We start from the raw sequence: 22,664 nt of genomic DNA on the forward strand, positions 1-22,664 counted from the left end.
GCAGGTTCAGTCACACCTGCAAAGGCTCTTGCCAGATGAGACCGGCAGGTTCCAGGGATTGGGACCTGGTAGCTTTGGGGGCTATTATTCAATCTGCTGCAGGTCAGGAACCAGCCCCGGCCAGCTGGGCAGGCAGAAAGGACAGAAGGAAGCCGGTGTCCCCTTTCCACAGCCCCACGCCTATTCCTCCACCAAACCCTAATGGGAAAGACCTCCCTTCATAAACCCGAGTTGGGAGGTTTACTTTTGCGTGGGTCTGGACTTTTGAACTTCTGAGCGGAGATTGTTTGGCGACTGTCTTATCCCTGATTCTGAGAGGAAGACTGGCTCGCAGGAGGTTTGGGGTGGGGAGGGGGCTCTCAGGACCCACACCTGGGAATACTATACAGCCATTAAAAAGGATGAAGATGCTTTTTACACGCTGATATGAAGACCTTCTGTGTGAATTGTATCGTGAAGTGGACAGAGCCAGGTAAGGAATACTGTGTAGCATAGCCTGCCCTTTATGTCAAATAAGGAGGAGGATATACACACATGTTTGCAGAGTCACACACACATTTATTTGGAAAGACAGAGAAGAAACGGATGCCACAGGCTCTGCCCCCGAGGAAGGGAACGGAGTGGGTGAGAGACCAAAGGAGGGAGACTTTGTAGCAGCCCCTTTTGAACTTGGAACCAGGTGGACATGGTACTTTTCAAGAATCACCACAGCCCTCATTCTCTCATGAATGAACACCGTTTTGAAGTCAGCTGGTGGGCCCGGGGCTGGAGCAGGAGTTCCCGTTTCTCTGCTCAGTGAGTTCAGCGGAGATGAGGCGCAGCTGGTGAACGTGGTTCCCCACGGGCTCCTCTGTTCATCCTCCCAACACTTGCCGGGCTGCAGGGACCTGGCGACCCGGTGTGGACAAGGAGCTCCCCCTCATGGCCTGGGGTGGGACATGGCCTCCCGGGCCACACCCCAGACCTGCCAGGTCCTGGATCGGTGACTTGAACCGGCCTCCGTGGGCATTTTTGCAACCACTAGAGCAGGGGTCCTCAAACTACGGCCCGCAGGCCACATGCGGCCCGCCGAGGACATTTATCCGGCCCGCCGGGTGCTGCTGCCTGTCCTGCTTAGCAGCCGACTCCTCCCGGGCCCGCAGTGCGCATAGGAATTTGTTCATAGTTTTTTTTTTAACTATAGTCCGGCCCTCCAACGGTCTGAGGGACAGTGAACTGGCCCCCTGTTTAAAAAGTTTGAGGACCCCTGCAGAGCGTCCAGAACTACTGACCCAGCGCTTTGCAGGGCTCACCTCGTCGGTTTCCAGGAAACACACCCCTAGAACTGAGGCCCCAGAGCCTGGTGCGGCTACCACTCGCGGCCACCCCGACCAGCGCCCCAGCACCCCTGCGGATACTTGCTCCCGACAGCTTCCCGCTGAGTCAGTTCCCCAGCGCTGGGGCCAGGTTGGCCAGTCCCACCCAGAGTCCCTCCTGCTCCCAGCTGAAGGCCAGAGACCTGGGCAGCCGGCCCCACGCGGGCCTCGTGTCTGCACGCACAGGCTGCCCAATGAGCTGTGATGAGAGGCTCTGGCCCCACCTGCTCCGCTGCGGCCTCCATGGAGAACAGCAGTCCCACCTGGGCAGCTGCTGACGCCTCCTTAACAGGGGGCGGCCTGGAGAGGCCCCGAGCCTATTAGAGGGGAGGGCAGCGGAGCGCCGGGGGGCCAGCTGCAGTTGTTGTGTTGGTGAGGGCGCTGAGCGTACAGGGCCGTGCCATGTCCTACCAGAGCATCATCCACCTGTCCCTGGACAAGCCTACCCGTGCGGTGTGTGTGGTGGGCGTGGAGATCACTTTGGATCTCAGCGGGTGAGGAACTGGGGCTCTGCCAGGCTGCTGGGGGTGGGTCTGGGCAGGGAGGCTGGTGCCTGGCCCCTCGCCTGGGTCTGCCCCTGGGTTGTGTGGAGGTTGGGGGTTTTCTCCTGTCTGTGTATCTTCCCTCATCCTCCTGCCTTAGCTCAAGGGGCCGAGTTTGGGTCCCTAAGGGCTAAGCCCAGATGCTGCAGGGTGCTGACCCAGATCCTATATCTGCCCCTTGTGGGCTGTGGCGCCTTAGAAGCGGGTGCCCCTTCCCTCTGTCCCCTTCCTCTGAGATGGGGGAGGGGCTGGCTCTCAAGGGAGACTCCTGTAAACTGGAGCCTCGCGGGGGGGGGGGGAGGGGGGGGGGAAGAGGCCAGGTCTTCCCTGGGGTCATAGTCCGACCCTCCGAGTCCCAGGCCACGTCTTCTCTGCTACAGGGGTCCCCTGTGGCTCCTTCCTCCCTGGGAGTTGGGGTTTATAAAGAAGATGTCGCTTTGGTCATTTCCAGGGCATTGGTGAGAGGGTGGGGTCTGAGCAGGAGCTTGTGGGAGAGAGGACTTGGGGGTCCTTAGAAGAAGGCTGAAGTTGTTCTAGGACCCCCACCCACCCACTGCCGAGCGTAAATTAGGGTGCCTCAGCCCTCTAAGGGGAGAGAGGCTGGGAGGCCAGGCTGAGAAGGTGAGGCTCTTGGGCCCTAAAGTCTGTCTCTCGGGCAAACCAGGTGTGCCCCGCACAAGTGCACGTCCTTCACCATCAGCGGCTCCCCGAGGGTCTTGGTGAACATCCCCAAAATGGTCCCGGTGATAACCAACGAGGAGGGGACCAACACCCAGTTGCTTCTGTGTGACTCCATGGATGTGCTGATGAAGATGACGGCCCCCAGCCTTGACATCGGCGAGGACAAGGTAGGCCGGGGAGCGAGGCAGGGTCGGGGGAGGGGGCAGCTACTACCACCGGGGTCTCCCTCCTGACAGCGGGCATTTCCTGAGTCTGTGAAAAGTTGGGTGCCAAGTGTTTTGCATGCCTGATCTTCTTTAAGGCTCACAACAAACCTGTGAGCCGGGCACCCCACGACCCCATTGCACAGATCCAGAGACCGAGGCACTGAGAGGACGTGCCCCGCCTAAGCCGGTAACCAGCAGAACCGGGATTCAAGCTCAGACGTGCCTGTTTGTGTGTGTGCTTCTGACCGCGACGCTGGGCCAGCTTCCAAACCGGCTGCTTTGAAAAACCTGCCTTAAAAGGTGTCGGCAGCAGAGCGCCAATGCGCCTTGTGGCTAAGGCTGGTCCTCTGGAGGCAGAGGTTCTAATTTAAACTAAGTGCTAATGCGATGCTATGTGCTAGGCATCGTTACCCCATTTTACAGACGAGGAAACTGAGGCACAGAGTGGCCTCTCTGAACTTAAATGGCGTAACTAGAGTGGGAGTGGGGGGAGGCTGATCCTGGATTCGAGCCAAGTCTGTGCCCTCTCTCCTGGGCAAGTGTCTCTCTCACGGGGCACCTGTGGCAGGTGGGTTGGCGTCCACCTGGTGGGACAGGCCGTGAGGCTCATCTGGGTGAGGCTCTGGTGGTGGTTTCTGGAGGGAGCGGGTCCCTCTGCAGCGTCATTAGAAGCGCCAGGGACTCTAACACTCAACACCTGAGCCACAGCCCCACCAATGAAGTCAACCTCGGGGTAGCTCACCGCTCTCCAGGTGACTCCACTGAGGTGAGGGTGAGAGTCACCTGAGGCACGTTCAGGGCTCGGGCTGCCTACCAGCAGAGCCTGCTGGGGTGGCCCGCTGGGAGGGTTCGGCTGGGATGGCAGGTGGGTGGTACATACCCATGCGACACTGTGCCCTGGGCAGGCAATTCCCTAGAGGCACGTGGTACCCTTAGCCAGCATTCGAGTCTCCCAGGTGAGAGCGGAGGCTGTGATGTGTACCCGCTGAGCCCAGGCGAGCTGGGAAGCATTCTCTGCCCAGGGCTCAGCCACCAGTGCGGTCAGGAGTGGCGTCCGGAGTGAGATGCTTGACCGTGGAGGACACGAGCCTCCACTGAGGAGGTCACAGGCATGTAGGTGTGGCCTGAGCTAATGTCTGGTTCTCAGGTTCCTGATGAAGGCCTGTGGTCAAGGCCAGTGGCTGAAGGGCAGGCCTCAAGCAGAGCTGGCGCGGGACGTAGGAAAGACTTGAGTTCCAACTCCAGTCCCCGTCCCAGGTGTCCCACGTCCTTTTGAGTGAGTGGCTTCACCTACAGGAGGCCCCACTGCCCGCCTCACGGGGTGACAGGTGAACCCCAGGAGGGAGGTAAAGTGAGGAGGAGGATGTCGTTTAAAGCGTGACCTCCAGAGCCAGTGGCCTGGATCTTCAGTCCTGTGTGACCCCTTCCTGGGTGAATGCCAAGGGCAAGTCCCTTGGTCCCTCTGCCCCGGGCGTAGAGCCCACCTGGAGGGGTGGCTAGGAGGCCTGGGCGTGGAAGTCCTTGGAGTGGTCACAGCATGTTGAACCGGTTGCTCTTCACCGACTGAGTTCCAACATAGTAGGTCTGTCCCGGCTCACAGCCAGACGTCAGATGTGAGACCGAGGTCAAGGGGCTGGGCTGGGGGGCGGGGGGGTGTGGCCCAGGCCCTGCTCCTGCCTTCAATGCTCCCATGGGTCCTGGATGCTGTCTCCACAGGTTTCGGTGGCGTACTATCTGCCCGATGAGGAGGTCCCCATGGCCACCGCTGAGCTCTTCCTCACTGGCCTCGGTGAGTGGGGTTCCCACCCCTGGAGAGGAGGGGTGGGCGTGACAGAAGCCAGGGAAAGGGCTGTCCCGGGAATGAGATGCCTTCCACGGGCCCTCGAAGGGTTCACACGACATGCCCGCGCGCACTCCCTCCTCAGAGCTCAGCCACTTCTCTCCACCTCCCTCGCTGTGACCTAAGTCTCAGGACGGACGCAATCTGTCCAGGTGTTCCCGTGTCTGGTGCCAACGTGCACCGCCTCTGGGACAATGGATGAAGTGTCTGGTTCCAAGTTAACTTTATCACACCAGACCCTTTCCCTGCTCGCTCATACCTAAGAACATTCCTTCCTAATTCTTACTGGTATAGGTTGCCACTACCTCTCCCCTCTTCTGGATCGGTCCAGCACAAGCTATAATGGCTATTCTCTTAAAGATAAGCTATACCATTTATTCTCTTAAATCTGATTCTATAGGGTGTCCCCCCCCCAAAAAATATATATGTACACACTTTGAGTAATTATAAAGGCAATGTTTATTAAAAATACATTTCATTTTCAAAATTGAGCTATCAGCTGTTAAAGTGTATATATATTTGGGGGGGACACCCTCTATATCATGGGTCCTCAAACTACGGCCCGCAGGCCACATGCGGCCCGCCGAGGACATTTATCCGGCCCGCCGGGTGCCGCTGCCTGTCCTGCTTAGCAGCCGACTCGTCCCGGGCCCGCAGTGCGCATAGGAATTTGTTCATATTTTTTTAAACTATAGTCCGGCCCTCCAACGGTCTGAGGGACAGTGAACTGGTTCCCTGTTTATAAAGTTTGAGGACCCCTGCTATTATCTTCAAACTCACCACCTCTCTGCTCCTTTGGAGCCATCTCTGCATCCTCAGCTTCTCCCTCCCAAACCTGTTCAGCGTAGAACCCCCCTTTTCTCTCTCTTTCTCTCTCTCTCCTTTCTCTCTCCTTTCTCTCTCTCCTTTCTCTCTCTCTGTCCTTATCGAGGATCCTAACATGAGGCCAGTGGTCGACTTGATCTTCCTCTCCCTTGACCTCCGTCAGTGTTTAATACAACCTGTTATCTTTGGATGTTTCTTTTTAAACACTCCAGGGACCCTGCCCTCAGTTTCCCCACTACTAGCTGGCTGGTCCTTCTCTGATGCTTTGCTGGATCCCTCCTGGAGCCCTGCAGTACCTTGGGGCTCGGGCAACTCATCACGTGACTCTACAGTCAGATGACTTCCCAAACTCGAGTCGGGCGTCTCCCATAAACTTGGCTTGGCTATCTGCTGGCCCAACACAACTTCTTGAGTGTCTAACCAACACCGTAAATGTGATCGATCCCAAATTGGACAGATCTCTCTACACCAAGCACCTATTTTTAATTCCCTTCCTCATCACCGAAGATAGTAGTCGATCCTTCAAGCTGATCCAACCAAGCACCTTGGTGCCACCCTCATTCTCCTTGAGGCCTGTGTTCATCTGTGAATCTTGGGCTAAACCTTAAGCTTAGCTGGAATCCAGCTACTCGCCACATGCGATGCCCTCAGCCTGGTCTGAGCCGCTGTCCTCTTGCCTGTGTCCCTGCGCAGGCCCCCCAGTGGGGTTCCCTGCTCCGTCCCTGCCCTTCGACAGGTCCAGTCTTAGCTCAGCCCCCCGAGCGGCTCACCTGTGGCAGGATATCAGCTACTGTCTCCCGGGATCCGAGCCTCCCACTGCTTCCATGGCCTTGGATGAAAGCCAATGTCTCCCACTCCCCCCCCCACCCCTCCTCCCGCCCATTACTGTTACCCACAGAACCCACAGGACCTCTAACCTGTGCCCTATTTCTCTTCCTCTTGCTCACTCTGCCCTGGGCACATGGGTGTCTTTGATCCTTGAACTTGCCACCTTGCACTTATATTCGATTTGCTTTTTCCTCCTGATATTAACACGGATCGCTTTCTGGCCTCCTTCGGGTCTCTGGTCACATTTCCACTTGGAAGATTTCTCTGATCATTGAAAACAGACAACCCGCTCCATCCCCTTCCTCCTCTCCATGGCGTTTTTACCATCGGACCTATATGTGCTTTGCTACGTCTTCTCCCCTTGCCGCTTGTGTGCGCACACCTTTACACTTGAAGGAGGAGAAAGGGCCCGTCTTGCATGCAGCTGTTCCCCTAGGACTAGAAAGGTCCCTGCTCCGTGGCCGGCATCGGGGCCTAAGCATCTGCCGGGTGCAAGGTGCACAGTGGTCGCCAAGGCCCGTTTCCATGGCGCTGACATCCGGTTGAGAAACAGCATGTTGGATGCCAAAAGCTGCGGCTGGGAAAGGCGTATGGTGGTCACTTGCGTGGTGGGGAGGGGAGAAAGTGAAACGTAGATGGTAGGAAGGGTGACACCTGGGCGGAGCCTGGTCCTCAGGCTCTGGAGGGGCTTGCGGTGGCCAGCTATTGAGCCCTTTCTATGTCTCAGAGCGCCAAGAGCCTTCCAGAAGGCTGGGGAGGCGAGCCTTCCGGGTAGGGGTCCCCTGGGGAGCGGCCACCAGGCACGCAGTGGCATTGTGACCACAGTGGACTGGTTTTGAGTTCCCAAGAGGCTGGGGGAGACACGGAGACAGGGCCTCTCCAGGCTTCTTCACAAGAAGCCGTCTGTCTCCGAGGAACTTTCTCTGCTAAGCCGAGTGCGCCTGAAAGGCTGGAGGCCCTGCTGCCGGCCTTGGGCAGCCCCAGGGGATCAGCCACAGCCTCGAGGCTCCACCCAGCAGTCCAGGGGCTGACCTATCTATCCCTCCTGTTGCAGAGGTCTCCCTGGACGTGGACATCAACCGCAGAGGGCAAGTGGAGGTGACGAGTGACATATGGGCTAAGGTGAGGCAGCGGAGGGAGGGTGCAGACAGGGGCCCTGGAGCCAGATCCGGCAACAACCTTACCATGTGGCCTTCACCATGTCTGTTAAAGTGCTGCAACATAGATCGGAGCTGATAAAGTCCGTTTCTAGCTTTTTCAAAACACGAGAACGTGCCTGGCAATATTGGGTTGACATCCACGCCTGGTGGCAGGGTCAGCTGCCCCCGTCAGAGGGGACGCGTCTCCTCCGCTGGTTCTCAGTCCCCACTTCCCCTGACCCTAGGAAGAAAGCCGGTGGCTCATCCCTAGACAGCGTTCCCTTGCTCTTGGTCCACGTACCTCAGGCTGTAAGACACTTGAGCTGGCAGATTCTGACCTAGGGGTTCCCATCCCCCTGAAGAAAAACTTGGCTCTGTCCCTGATGGGGAGTGAGCGGGTCAGCATCTGGGAAGCAGAGGGTTTATTAGTAGCCGACATCTTCCTGAACCCACGTTCCTATCGTCTTTGCAGAAAAACTGGGTCTGGGGCCCCCGTGGTTGGGGAGCCATCCTGCTCGTGAACTGCAACCCGGATGGCAAGGACCAGGATGTAGACAAGACCAAGGTGTTCTTGTCCAAAGGTAAGAAAGGACTGGCCCTGGCCTGGGACACTGCCACCTTCCCTCCTGGGGCTCTGCCTTGCCCCGGCTTCACCGCCCCGCCCCTCGGCAAACCAGATTCCAGGCCCACGTCCTGATCCGGCCAATCAAGTCTCTGACCAATGGCTTGAAGCTTGTAAGTAGGAAGGACAGGGCCCCAGGGCCCCAGAGGGAGAGCATGGGATCAGGTGTCCTATAACAGTTACTTCCTGGCTATGAACTTGAGCATGTTGATGTCCCTGACCTTGTTTTGTCATCTGTAAAATGGGCATGACACCGTTGCCTTGCAAGGTGGACGAGAAGACTAAAAAAAGGCACAAAGGGACATGTAAGACTCTTCTAAAAACCCTCTGAGTCTGGGGCAGGAACGCTGCAAAAGGAGTCTTGGTCTGGTCCTGAGGAGGTGGGGTAGGGACCTAGGTTCTAGGTCTTAGCTGCAGAACGGATGTCCTGGTTCACACCAAGGCTGGAGGGGAACCCCTCGCTGAACTGGCCATGCCGGGCCTTGTTCTAGGTGCCTGTGGACTGCCCTGTGGGGTCAATGCCACCCTCCCTCAAAGTGGGCCCAAGGATCGCTAGCTTCCTATGGCCTTGCCAGGAGCGAAACGTAACACAGGCCTGGGCAGCCTGGGCCAGCACAGGGGGCAGAGGTCCCCGGCGCTCCAATTCACAAGCCCCCGTCCCCGGAGTGCTGGCCTCCAGACGCCCTGAACCTTGGCCTTGCCTCTTGTCCAGAAATAAAGAATCTGTCCCAGATGGTGCTGAGCGTTCAGGGGCCCAGCTCCGTGTTAAAGAACTACCGGCTGATTCTCTACACCTCCAAGGAAGAGGCCAAGAAGGGCAGAGTCTACCGGCCCCAAGGTGAGCGCTTTGCACCAGCTCCGCCTCCTCTCTCACCTCCAGGTGAGCTGTGGCTACAACTCCCCCCCCCACCCCCACCCCCGCCAGGGGGCCAGACCTGTGTGCCTAGGATTGTCCGGCTGCCATAGCCACCGAACTCTGTCTACACCTGTAGGTGAGGCCTTGCACCTCAGGGCCTCCTTCCCCAGTGTGGGTGCCTGTCCTGCAGGATTTTCGCATCTGGAGGGGGCGACGTGCACAATAGCTAGAACGATAGTGATTGCCTATGCAGATAGGTAATGGCTTCTCCCCGTTTCTCCCGCCAGAAGAACTGCCTCCATTGCTGACATTTCTGAACCAGGCCCCCACTAGATTAGGTTTCCAGAATGCAGAGGCCAGGAAGCCGGGTGCAGCGATGCTAGCATGTCCATCTCGGGCACCACGTCACACATTGCCACCTTCAGCCCTTATCAACCTGGCAGGCAGGTGGCCTGCCCCTGCTCTAGAAAGTGGAGCCATGTTCAGCTTCAGCCAGGCCTTTGTTGAACCTGTGGTTTATAATGGACCAGCCTGCCCTAGCTGGTTTGGCTCAGTGGATAGAGCGTCAGTCTGTGGACTGAAAGGTCCTGGGTTCAATTCCGGTCAAGGGCACATGCCCTGGTTGCAGGTTCAATCCCCAGTAGGAGGCGTGCAGGAGGCAGCCAATCAATGATTCTCTCTCATCATTGATGTTTCTATCTCTCCCTCTCTCCCCCTCTCCCTTCCTCTCTGAAATCAATAAAAAAAATATATTTTTTTAAAAAAATAAAAATATAATGGACCAGCCTGCGTCCAGCGTGGGAGCAGGGCCAGCTTGTGAGACGAGGGCCGGAAGGGCCTTCCAAGTAAGATGACCTTGTCGTGCCTGGATCATAAGGCTTCTCGCCACTTCTTCTCCCTCCTTATCCAGATAATGGGTATGATAATCATAGCACCTGTCTCTCTTGGGGGCGAGGAGGCCAATGAGCCAGCGAGCCTTCCCCACCGTGCCTGGCACAATGAAATCTTAGCTTTGTTTTAAAACCAGCAACTAGGTCAGAGAGACGGTCAAGTGCAGAACAGCTGAGAGGGCTGGTAAGGGGTTTGTAGCTGGTGAACTTGGGACCCTTCCCCAGAGCTGCTCCACCCCAAGTGAAGCATCTTGGGGTGGAGCAGCTCTGGGGAGCCCAGGGCCCTGGAGTGGTTGAAGGTGCTGGGTCTGCGGCAACTCTAGGGGTGGCCAGCCATGATCCAGTCTGTGGAGCTGGGAACCCACCGTGCACCAGTCACACTGGAACCCCTGCAGTGAATCGAAAGGGCTGTGCCTCTGGGCTGGCGAGCTGTGGGGGTCCTGGTGCAAGGCTCACCTTGTACAGTCTGACCCCTCAAGGCCTGGCTCAAGGCCAGCGGAGAAGCCTCTGGAAGGCTAGAAGCAGGAGGCCCCAGGAGCATGCGCAGCTGGCCCAGCTTCTGCACGGCCAGCGGCAGCAGAAGGGAGCTGTGCGGGAGGAGGGACCCTGGGCCAGCAGGTGAGGTGACAGCTGGTCGGTCCATCCTCTCCCTCCTAGCCGGCAAATCGGACACCTTCGACTTGGTGCTGGGGCCTGGCTGGCACACCTACACCTTTGCCCCCCTGGAGAGCCCCCTGAAGGAGACCTTATACGTGGAAGCCACAGAGTTCCCATCTGCCAACTTCTCCGGCCTGATTTCCTACTCGGTCTCCCTGGTGGAAGAGTCTGAAAACACGGTCAGTCCCCAAGGAGGCCACCACCTTTGCAGCAGGGACTGTGTGGGGAGGGCAGTCTTTGCTGGGAGGAGAGGGGAGAAGGCGTGGTGGGTGGAGCTGGAGTCTCATGGCCTCTTTGGAGGAAAGAGCACAGGTGAGCGCCTGCAGGTGGCTGCACTGGGCAGCTGGAGGCCGGGGGAGGGAGCTGTGGATCCAGGTCACCAATAGGACCGTGTCTTCTATTGCAGCTCATTCCAGAGACCCTGATGTACAAGGACACGGTGGTGTTCAGGGTGGCTCCTTGCATCTTCATCCCGAGCACCCAGGTGCCTCTAGAGATCTACCTGTGCAGGTGAGAGCCCCTCGGGCTCCTGTGCCAGGCCGCTTCCTCCCCAGCACCCCCTTTCATCATCTGCGGGCGGTTGAGTAGAGGACTAGACTTCTCCCCAGGAAAGTGAAGTCCTTCCCCTTGAACCGCCTGGTCCCCGAGATGGTCCTCAATACGGGTCTGAGCACTTACAGCGCGAGGGCCGGAGCCTCCCAGGCGTTAGGGAAGGCTGACAGGTAAACGGTGTGACTTCAGGGAGCACTAAGTACCCTACCGCAAGGTAAGAGGAAGGAATGGCAAGGACGAGGGTGTGTTCTGGGGACCGCAAGGAGGCCTGCAGGGCTGGAAGAAGGCAGGCGACAGGAGGACGGAGGACGGAGGAAGGAGGAGGACAGGGTCAAGGCCAGCAGGGCTGCGCGGTCCCTGTGCATTGGGGCATGGCCTTGGGGCTGTAACAGACCCCAAGTACAATAGTTTCTAGTCCGCCAGTGCTGAGGGCCTTTCCAGGTTGACACCTGGAGAAGAGCCCATGGTGACTGGTCTGTTTTCGGGGGCTTCAGTTGTGGGGAAGCAGGAATACAGAACCAGGTCTCCCAGGGTAGGAGGTTTGCCAGGCAAATCAGCCGAGGTGGGCCGTGGGCAAGGGTATAATTGTGACGCATCCTAGACTCAGAGCGGGGAGGAAGGAAGGTGAAGGGACAGAGTGATGGGAATGAGAGCAGTCCAGGGCCAGAGGTCCCCATGAGGTCAAGCCTCTGGCCCAGCGACTGGACGGGGCGAGCAGGGGAGATGGCGTGGATGGGACTGGACATTAGATCAAGATCTCAGGCTAGAAGGCTGAGGTAGGGTTGGTAATGAGATCTGTCAAGTCAAGGACCCAAAGAGGCCACCATGGCACGGAGGCAGCAACACGTGGCAAGGAGGACCACTGCCTCCGCCAGGCCCGCGGGGCATAAAAGAAAAATAGCTCTTCCGAGGGGGCTGCTGGGGAGCAGGGTCCTCGGAGGAACGGCAGGTTTCAGAATGAGAACAGAAAAGACAGGAGCTCGAGGAGTGTTGCTGATAACACACGCACACACTCCAGCGTTCCCACCTTTGTCTCTTGTACCTGAAGACACATTGTTCAGCCCTGGCCAGCGTGCTCAGTGGTTAGAGCGCCATGGGTTCTATTCCTGGCCCCAGATGTAGAACCAGGTCACCAACCAATCAGTGTGCCTCTCTCACATCAATGTTTCTCTCTCTCTCTCTCTCTCTCTCTCTCTCTCCCTCTCCCTCTCCCTCTCCCTCTCCCTCTCCCTCTCCCTCTCCCTCTCCCTCTCCCTCTCCCTCTCCCTCTCCCTCTCCCTCTCCCTCTCCCTCTCCCTCTCCCTCTCCCTCTCCCTCTCCCTCTCCCTCTCCCTCTCCCTCTCCCTCTCCCTCTCTCTCTCTCCCCCTCTCCCTCTCCCTCTCCCTCTCCCCCTCTCTCCCTCTCCCTCTCCCTCCCTCCCTCCCTCTCTCTCTCCCTCTCCCCCTCTCTCCCTCTCTCCTTCCCTCCCGCCCTACCTCTCTCCCTTTCACTTGTCTCTAAAAAAGCAATGGAAGAAAACTTCCTCATGTGAGGATTAACCAAAGAAAACAAAAAAGACATGTTGTTCACTCACAGGAGGCATCTGCTGAAACCCTGGTCTTCTGGGAGCCCCCATAGTGGTGGTATTCAGGCACGGCTTGATCCAGCTTAGCCACAGATGGCTGTGACACTGGGGCTACCCGTCCTTACCCAGCACACATCCTCAAGGCCGCCCTAGACCTCGTCAGGCTGATAAGCTCCCTGCAGCCTTGTAGACCCCAGAAACGGCATTTTTGGAACAATAACATAGAATGGGAATGCAAGTTTTATACTAGAACCAGGCTAGAATCCCAATGTTGATACTTCCGATAGTGACCTTGCTGGCATTCAACTCGTGAGGATCTGTTTATAAAATGGGCGATCTTCTTAATCTCAAACATCATTGTTTATCTCCAACAAGGAACCAACATACATTGTGGACCGGAGGACTGTGCTAAGACCCTAGGATGTAAGGCCCTGTCACCCGTACAAACATGACAACCTCATTGGCCATCTCAAGGGGACACTTCACTTCTTGACTTCTCAGGGGAAATGCAGCCCCCTGGGGCCAGGAGTCGGCCCTCTGGGTAGACTTGGGCAGGAGAGCCTGGGGCGGCTCCCCAGCTGCCTGGGGCAGGGGTGGAAGGTACTGTTGATGTGGCTGCAGGATGAGGACAGAGCCTAGGCCACCAGAGCGGGAACAGATACTAACAGTTCTGGACCAGACCCTGCCATGAGCTGGGCCCTGTGATGCTGGGCAAGACGTGCTCTGAGCTACCAGCCTGTGTCCCTAAGGTTGGGGGACAGCTACTCTGCATATCTCTCGGGCAGGGACATAATCTCTCCTGACCGCAAGGAGGTGCCCCTTCCCTGGAACAGCAAGGCGATGCCCCCGGGGGAGCCCCAGGGCCTTCCCAGTGCCTGCTTCTCTCCCCCGGCAGAGAGCTGCAGGTGCATGGTTTTGTGAACACGGTGATCGAGCTCAGCGAGAAGAGTAACAGCCAGGTGGCGTCTGTCTACGAGGACCCCAACCGCCTGGGCAGGTGGCTCCAGGTAACGCCCCACCTGGGGAGACCTGTCGGTGGGGGAAGGGCCGGGGAGATTGGACTGGAGCCCGCACAACGGGCATCTCAGGCTTCCGGTCAACCTTCCCAGCGAAGCTAAGCCTAACTGGAGGCGCCTTTGTTCTTAGGGCTTCAGTGGATGGAGGCTCAGGTGACATGACTTGCCCACATCGTAGCCCCTAAAGCATGGAGCTTAGAGTCTACCTTCCTCCTGTTTCAGAGTGCACGTGGTCAGGACCACGGAACACCCTAGGCAGCGGAAGGGTCCAGTGCCCTCAGCTACAGGTCGGCAGAGCTGGCGCTTTGCTCCGGGGTCCAGCCGATCTGAGAGCAGGACGTCCCCTGGTGCTCCATCCTCCACAAATAGCTGAGTGATTGCCGTGTGCTGGGCACCGTTCTAAGTGTTAGAGATAAACTAGAAGGCCCCACCCTGCCCCTGCTCTAGCAAAGACGCTGAACTCAAGTGCGGTAAATGCAAGAAATTAGGTATCTATGAGTTACTAGAGAGGGGTGGGCAAACTTTTTGACTCGAGGGCCACAATGGGTTCTTAAACTGGACTAGAGGGCCGGAACAAAAGCATGGATGGAGTGTTTGTGTGAACTAATATAAATTCAAAGTAAAGGAGCGGAGGGGAGAGCAAGAGAACTGGATAGAACAGCCGGATCCGGCCCGCGGGCCGTAGTTTGCCCACGGCTGTTAACTAGACCAAACTAGGTGGTCAGGAAAATCTTCAAACTCGGGGAAACCCGGAGCTGGCCATGCAAAGATTGGGTTGGGTGGGGGCAGGTTAGAAGCAAGAGCCCTCTGAGCAGAGGACAGCTGCCTGCAGGTCGTAATGTGGGCTGCATTATGAAAAGGGGCTGGGCGGGCCAGGTCAGAGTGCAGAGGTCACAGGCAGGCAAGTGCTGGGTCGTATGTCAGACACCTCTTCAGCCAAGGGTAGGAAGAGAAACGAACCCAGAGCAAGGTGGGATGACATTGGAGGGTACGCATCAGGATGTGAATGTTCTGGTCAAGTTTGGAAAGAGCCCTCCAGCTGAGAAGGAGAACAGGTCTTGGGAAGGGGCCAGAATGGAAGAGAAGCTCAGGAGAGAGGTCACGGTGGCTTCCCCATACGACCTCGGGGATGCGTCCACGCTGAATGGATTTTAGAAATAAAGCCGAGGCTTGTTCCTAGATTGGGTGCAGACGGTGAGACTAGGTGACTCCCATCTTAAACTTGATGGATGCAAGAATGGTCAGGAAAAACCCCAAGCAGGGGCTATTGCTGAGCTGAGTTTTGTTTTTTTTCCCAATATATTTTTATTGATTTCAGAGAGGAAGGGAGAGGAAGAGATAGAAACATCAATGAGAGAGAATCATTGATCAGCTGCCTCTTCACACTGGGGATCGAGCTGGCATGTGCCTTGACTGGAAATCAAACCCAGGACCTCCTGGTTCATAGGACAAGGCTCAACCACTGAGCCATGCCAGCCGGGCCTGAGCTGAGTCTGAGGGCTGAGCAGGAGTTGGCAGGAAGAAGGGGTTCTTATTGCCCCCGCCCCCCGAGATGGCCCGGTACAGGGAGCACTGTGCCAGGCGAGCCGGTCTCAGGCCGGAAAGCAGCCGATGGAGCGAGAAGATATCACACTTGTTTTCCTGTCCCTCCAGGACGAGATGGCCTTCTGCTACACCCAGGCGCCCCACAAGACGATCTCCTTGGTCTTCGACACCCCCCGGGTCTCCAACCTCGAAGATTTCCCCATGAAATACTCACTGGTGTGGGGCTCGGTTTGGCTGATCTGAACTTGGTCCAACCTCTCAGGCCTGCTGCCTGCCCAGAAATGATGGGGTGCCAGGGGAGAGGGCCCAGGTGGCCTCTGGGGGCAGGGGGTGTGGGGGTCTACCCGAGAGACTGGATTAGGGGTGAGACCGGCTTAAAGCCCACCCCTCCTAACACCCCTGCCCCGGCTGGGTCTCCTTCCAGAGCCCAGGGATTGGCTACGTGACCCAGCTCACCGAGGACGGTAAGGTGATCACTATGGATTCCATTGGGAACCTGATGGTGTCCCCACCCGTCAAGGTCAGAGGGAGAGAGTATCCTCTAGGCAGGATCCTCATTGGCGGCAGCTTTTACCCCAGGTGAGGGAGAGGTCAGGTGGTGGCTAGATGCCTTCAAACTAGAGGAAGGGACCCTGGTCGTTCACCTGGCTCTGTCTGGCCCCCACGTGACTCAGCATGTCACCTGCCCAGGCCCGTTCCTTATCCTCTCACGTGAGGATTTTGAGTCTGCCAATCACATCGGAGACTAAGGAGGAAAAGCAGACAAAGGACTCATTCTTTGAGTGGGGGTCCCGGGTTCAAATTGCAGCCTGCTAAGCTCGGCTGGCCTACTTGACCCCACAGGATGCCCCGCCACAAGATGGGCCTCCAGGTGGCCGCCCTCCAAGCTAGACTTCTGGGTGGCCACTGATCTAAAGCCAGGAAGCGCTGCGTCCCAGTCTTTATTCTAGGACAGTGGTCGGCAAACTCATTAGTCAACAGAGCCAAATATCAACAGTACAACGATTGAAATTTCTTTTGAGAGCCAAATTATTTAAACTTAAACTTCATCTAACGCCACTTCTTCAAAATAGACTCGCCCAGGCCGTGGTATTTTGTGGAAGAGCCACACTCAAGGGGCCAGAGCCGCATGTGGCTTGCGAGCTGCAGTTTGCCGACCACGGTTCTAGACTCTCTTGGCTCAGTCCCGAGTTGGGCCAGAGTGAGGGGTTCTTAATCACCACCCCTTCCCCCACGGGCCAGTTGCTCCAGCCGCAGGGTTAGAACAGCCGTTTGCCTGAAGGTAGCCTGGCACTCGGTGGCGAGCAGTTGGCGGCCCACGCGGGCCATGCGGGCTCAGAGGCTGTGCCTTCCTCCTCCTCTTAGCAAGGAGGGCCGGGACATGAGAAAGGACCTCCGGGACTTCCTCTACGCCCAGCAAGTCCAGGCCCCGGTGGAGCTCTACTCAGACTGGCTGATGATCGGCCACGTGGACGAGTTCATGTGCTTCATCCCCACACAGGTCAAGAGTGAAAGTGACAAGGTCTGTGCTGGGGACTGCACAGGGGCGGGGCGGGGGAAAGACCCGTGGAAGCTTCTGGAGGGGATGCTAGCATCTGACCCTCGTCTGTCTCTCAGGGCTTCCGGCTGCTCCTGGCCAGCCCCCGCTCCTGCTACCAACTCTTCCAGGAGAAACAGAAGGAGGGCTATGGAGACATGGCCCTGTTTGAGGAAGTGCGGGAGGACCAGCTCCTTTCTAACGGTAAGGCGACAAGCCGGCCATGGAGTGGAGGCCGGCCCTTCTTCCCCAGACGTCCTTTCTGCACAGTCATTTTACTTTGTCTTTCCTGGTAGAGAAGTCCCCAGGAAGCTTGAAAGCATCACGTGGGCTGTGTTAGAGCATCTTACTCCAGGGCAGGGCTATTCTGGCGGGTGGTACAGGGATGGCTGAGGCTGCTAGGATGCATGTGGAGGGGACTCGATCAGCAGGCGGCTGGCTCAGGGTGGGATGGGGTGGGAGGAGACGGATCAGATGCTGACTGTCGTCTCCGAAACTATTCAGGGAATGTTAGGTTAAATACCTGGGCACTGGGACTTGAGGGGTCTCCTGGCCGCCCCTAAGGAAGACGTAAGCGGACCAGCAGGGATGGTGTGGCTGGGGCCGCGGCAGGCCTGTCCTAAACATGTGAGGGTCCGGGATGGGGTGGGGCGCTGGCAGTTCTCTAGACCAGTAGTTGCCAACCAGTGGTCCGTGGAGGTCAGAAAGGTTGGCGACCGCTGCTCTAGACCCTTGCGATGCCACGTAAGGTCTGAGGGCCCCCTGGGTGCTTGTTAGAAATGCAATATTTCGGCCCTGCTCTCCACCTCCTCAACTTTGGGGAGGGGCCCAGGAATCTCGCCATCCTAGAAGGTGACACTTGCAGAATATGAGCCGCATATCACACACCACATGCTAAACCAGCCTTGGGCAAACTACGGCCCGCGGGCCGGATCCGGCTGTTCTATCCGGTTCTCTTGCTCTCCCCTCCGCTCCTTTACTTTGAATTATATTAGTTCACACAAACACTCCATCCATGCTTTTGTTCTGGCCCTCCGGTCCAGTATAAGAACCCATTGTGGCCCTCGAGTCAAAAAGTTTGCCCACCCCTGTTAAACTCTGGTACCCCAACTGAAGTTCCTGAAGATGAGGCAACGGAATAACTTCGTCAAGGGTCAAGGTCCCAGGTAGAAGGCAGCCTGGTTGTACAGGTCACAGAAGGCACGGAGGTGCCCAGGTGCGAGGTGCATGGGGCTGAAGTCACATGCTAACCTGTTTTAGGCTGTCTCCCCATCCTATCAGAGTGGCTGGTGGCAGTATAAGTCCTGCCTGGGTTTTCATGGACCCAGGTGTGACCTTTGACCCAGGGGGGTCCCTGGAGACTAGCCAGGCCACCCACACTAGTCACTGGCCCAGGAACACACCTTGTCAGCCGTGCCCAGGGCTGGAGTCTCCCCAGCCCTGCACAGCGTTGCCTGCTCCCTGGCCTACAGGCCCGCCCACCTTCTCCTTCCTCCAGGGAGGGAGGTCACGACCATCAATCAACTTCTGGATAATGACATCATGAGGAAGCAGAACGACTACGTGGAGGTAGGAGCCGGGAGCCAAGGATGTGAGGGAGGGACCTCCTCCAGAAAGTGGGGGAGGCATTGGTGATCTAGACAGGCTCCTAACGGAGCAACTACTATATATAGCCCAAGCATCATGCAAGACACGTTTCTGTAATCCTCGAAACTGCCCTGCGAAGTCGAACCCATCTTGATTATGACAGGCTCAACGTAAGGTCATGGGTCTACGCCGATGAGCTGGGTACTGGGTTTGAACCCACGGGACTGCCAAGTTCATGCTTCATCCACTGTTTCTCCGTGTCTGACCAAAAAACAGTGCTGTAGCTCAGCAGCCTCCGGGCAGAGGCCCTGCTGCCCCGACTTCCCTAAGAGGCTGAGTACCAGAGGGTCAGGGACGGACCAGGACCTTCTCCATGCTCAGGCCCATTGGCTCGCTGTTCAGAATCACCCAGCACCTCGGATCTCTGAAAATGAGAACCGCGGGCTGCGAGAAGCATGGGGCGGGGGGCGGGGGGGGGGGGGGGGGAGAGATTACCTGTCTTCTGGAAGAAGGGCAGAGTTGTCTGGGATCACATGGTCAGCACAAAACTGCTTTACCCACTGGGACTTTATGGCTCCTGGCAAAGGCATGTTCAGAGCCACAGTACACTGGTTACCTTTGCCGAAAAGGAAGGGAAGGCCGCCTGGCACAGCAGGGTGGGTACTGGCCGGGTATGGGGTCAGAACAGCCCTTGACAGTGTCCTGGGTATAGTGGTCACAAGCCCTGTGTCAGACCAGGGAGATGCTCAGGTATTGGGCAGCCCCAGGTCTGAGCAGGGAGTGCCCCTGGTGGGGACCACTGCTCCCATCCTTCCTAAGGCCCCTCAGCTTCCTGCCCTTGCCCAGCCCCCCCACCCTGGCCAGGCCTGAGGGCCAAAGGGGACCATGCTACAGAATCGGGACTAGTAACTGCCTCGGGGCTGACTGGCTAGGAGATTCTGGCCTCCCGAGATCAGGCCTTGACGCCCCCACACGGCAGCGAGTGATGGAAAGGTGGGAGCTACTTCAGGCCACTCCCTCCATTCGGTGAGCTCACTCCCCACCCGGCCCGCCCGCAGAAGTGCATTAACCTGAACCGAGACATCCTGAAGCGGGAGCTGGGCCTGCTGGAGAGGGACATCATCCACATCCCACAGCTCTTCTGCTTGGAGCAGCTGAGCAACGTGCCCCCGACGGAGCAGACCGAGAAACTCTACGCCAGGCCCTACTTCCCCAACCTGGTGAGGCACGGGGTGGGCTGGCTGCCCCCTGGGTGGGGGTGGGGGGCTGCTCAGCCAACTGGCTGGTCCCCTGACGTACATGGTGCTGAGAGAAGGTGGAGGGAGGACCCGCCCCCCCCTCCACCCCCATGGGAGCAGTGAGTGGGGCACAGGCTGGCTGGGTGACTTGCTAAGCAGTGACCATGGGCTTGGCTCTGGGCTCATCCCCAACCTTAGGGTAGTCACTATGCAGCCACCTTACCAGGATGCTGTGCTATCACCAGACTCGAAGGGGCCGGGCAGCTGCTGGCTGAGACAGGGGGTGGGGCAAGCTCCCGGGACAGGGTCTTCCTGCCAACATAGCCTGTGACTCCCAGGAGCACCGCTCCTATGTAGACTAGGAGTTGAAGTTGGGGGTGTGCGTGTACATGACTCCCCTGTGGTGCCAAGCCTAGGCCACCTCTGGCCTATACCTGGCCTTTCTCACACAACGGCAACCTGGCACGTGGGCACTTAGCATGCTTCCTGAGACGCCTGGGCTCATTAATTCCTTCAACATGTGCAGGCCTCTCTCTTCTGAGGCCCAGGGACACACGGGGACCTGTTAATTTGACAAGACCCATGTGGCCCTCTGGGCGTGACACAGGAGCCGTCATAGGCCTTGGGAGTAGGTGCAGGCCGGGGGAGTTGCTCTAAGGCAGTGGTCGGCAAACTGCGGCTTGCGAGCCACATGCAGCTCTTTGGCCCCTTGAGTTTTTAGCAAAGGCCAGCTTAGGAGTACCCTAATTAAGTTAATAACAATGTACCTACCTATATAGTTTAAGTTTAAAAAAATGTGGCTCTCAAAAGAAATTTCAATCGTTGTACTGTTGGTATTTGGCTCTGTTGACTAATGAGTTTGCCGACCACTGCTCTAAGGGAAAGATGCTAGAGCTGAGATGCAACAAATGGACATTCCAGTTGAGGGAGGCAAGGTTGTGACGCGGACAGGACAAGGCCAGAAGAACAGATTAGGGATGGGAGCCAGGGACGTTGGCAAAGCCAGACTTTGGCCAGGCAGGGTTTTGGTTTTGCTACTGAGAATCACGCAGGGGTGGGGCCGTTGGCGGCTCAGGCAGAAGAGAGCTAGACCTGCCAACACTGACTGGCGACGTCTGCATGCACGCAGGCCTGGAGAAGGGCCGGGTATGTGCTTGCTATGGCTGGTCTCGTCAGCCCGCGGCAGCCGGGTGTCCCCTTGCATTGAACCCAGTGGCACTTTCTTCCGTGGCCCAGCCCACCCAGGCCTGGCCCATCCTGTCTCTCTGACAGCTGCAGCTGATTGTGATGGGCAAGAACCTGGGCATCCCCAAGCCTTTTGGGCCCCAGATCAAGGGCACCTGCTGCCTGGAAGAGAGGATCTGCCAGTTGCTGGAGCCCCTGGGCTTCAAATGCACCTTCATCAACGACTTTGACTGCTACATGACTGAGATCGGAGACTTCCGTGCCTGCGCCAACATCCGCCGCGTGCCCTTTGCCCACAAATGGTGGAAGATAGTGCCTTAGACGCAGCCTAGTGCTGCCAGCCCTGTCTGCCCCTCTATGCTGGGGGGTGGGGGGATGGAGAGTTGAGAAGCCCCCTTCTTATCCTGTTCCCCACCCCTCAGAATCCAGTGGGGTGGCAAAGGCTGCCACAGCTGTCACCCTTTGAGTAGAGATGGAAACTGTCTTCAGCTGCGTAGTTACTAGCTCCCCATTAAAGCTCTAGTTCTGAATGCATTAAAGCTCTAGTTCTGAATGCATCCTGGCAGTGGCTGCCTTGTTCTGGGGAAGGGGTAACAGCTCAGGATGGAGCTGAGCAGCTGGGACACCTGGGGTCAGGCTGCCCCACTTGCCTAGGCTAACATGTGGCTGTGTGGACCCCATGTCTGTAGTGGGAAGTGGTAGGAATCAGATTGAATTCTCTAGTGCCGTGGTCGGCAAACTGCGGCTCGCGAGCCACATGCGGCTCTTTGGCCCCTCGAGTTTTTAGCAAAGGCCAGCTTAGGAGTACCCTAATTAAGTTAATAACAATGTACCTACCTATATAGTTTAAGTTTAAAAAATGTGGCTCTCAAAAGAAATTTCAATCGTTGTACTGTTGGTATTTGGCTCTGTTGACTAATGAGTTGGCCGACCACTGCTCTAAGGGAAAGATGCTAGAGCTGAGATGCAACAAATGGACATTCCAGTAGAGGGAGGCAAGGTTGTGACGCGGACAGGACAAGGCCAGAAGAACAGATTAGGGATGGGAGCCAGGGACGTTGGCAAAGCCAGACTTTGGCCAGGCAGGGTTTTGGTTTTGCTACTGAGAATCACGCAGGGGTGGGGCCGTTGGCGGCTCAGGCAGAAGTGAGCTAGACCTGCCAAGATTGACTGGTGACGTCTGCATGCACGCACGCAGGCCTGGAGAAGGGCCGGGTATGTGCTTGCTATGGCTGGTCTCGTCAGCCCGCGGCAGCCGGGTGTCCCCTTGCATTGAACCCAGTGGCACTTTCTTTCATGGCCCAGCCCACCCAGGCCTGGCCCATCCTGTCTCTCTGACAGCTGCAGCTGATTGTGATGGGCAAGAACCTGGGCATCCCCAAGCCTTTTGGGCCCCAGATCAAGGGCACCTGCTGCCTGGAAGAGAGGATCTGCCAGTTGCTGGAGCCCCTGGGCTTCAAATGCACCTTCATCAACGACTTTGACTGCTACATGACTGAGATCGGAGACTTCCGTGCCTGCGCCAACATCCGCCGCGTGCCCTTTGCCTTTAAATGGTGGAAGATAGTGCTTTAGACGCAGCCTAGTGCTGCCAGCCCTGTCTGCCCCTTATGCTGGGGGGTGGGGGTGGGGGGCTGGAGAGTTGAGAAGCCCCCCTTCTTATCCTGTTCCCCACCCCTCAGAATCCAGTGGGGTGGCAAAGGCTGCCACAGCTGTCACCCTTTGAGTAGAGATGGAAACTGTCTTCAGCTGCGTAGTTACTAGCTCCCCATTAAAGCTCTAGTTCTGAATGCATCCTGGCAGTGGCTGCCTTGTTCTGGGGAAGGGGTAACAGCTCAGGATGGAGCTGAGCAGCTGGGACACCTGGGGTCAGGCTGCCCCACTTGCCTAGGCTAACATGTGACTGTGTGGACCCCATGTCTGTAGTGGGAAGTGGTAGGAATCAGATTGAATTCTCTGCAGGCGTCCTCAAACTACGGCCCGCCGAGGACATTTATC

General features: G+C 57.4%; 1 protein-coding gene across 1 annotated transcript; it reads left to right on the forward strand.

The window, feature by feature from the left end:
- Positions 1–1,745: 1,745 nt before the first annotated feature.
- On the forward strand, positions 1,746–22,241 carry PADI6 (peptidyl arginine deiminase 6; the record flags this gene model as incomplete). Its single annotated transcript, XM_080657088.1, has 16 exons — positions 1,746–1,849; positions 2,562–2,745; positions 4,501–4,573; positions 7,332–7,399; positions 7,889–7,997; positions 8,751–8,876; positions 10,442–10,620; positions 10,848–10,951; positions 13,454–13,565; positions 15,228–15,335; positions 15,544–15,698; positions 16,485–16,641; positions 16,737–16,860; positions 18,155–18,225; positions 19,302–19,463; positions 22,008–22,241. Exons 1-16 carry the CDS (start codon positions 1,758–1,760, stop codon positions 22,239–22,241), a joined length of 2,058 nt encoding a protein of 685 aa, XP_080513214.1. The 5' UTR covers positions 1,746–1,757.
- Positions 22,242–22,664: the final 423 nt, after the last annotated feature.

This window comes from Plecotus auritus (genome assembly GCF_963455305.1).
Source record: "Plecotus auritus genome assembly, chromosome: 2".
Taxonomy (NCBI): domain Eukaryota; kingdom Metazoa; phylum Chordata; class Mammalia; order Chiroptera; family Vespertilionidae; genus Plecotus; species Plecotus auritus.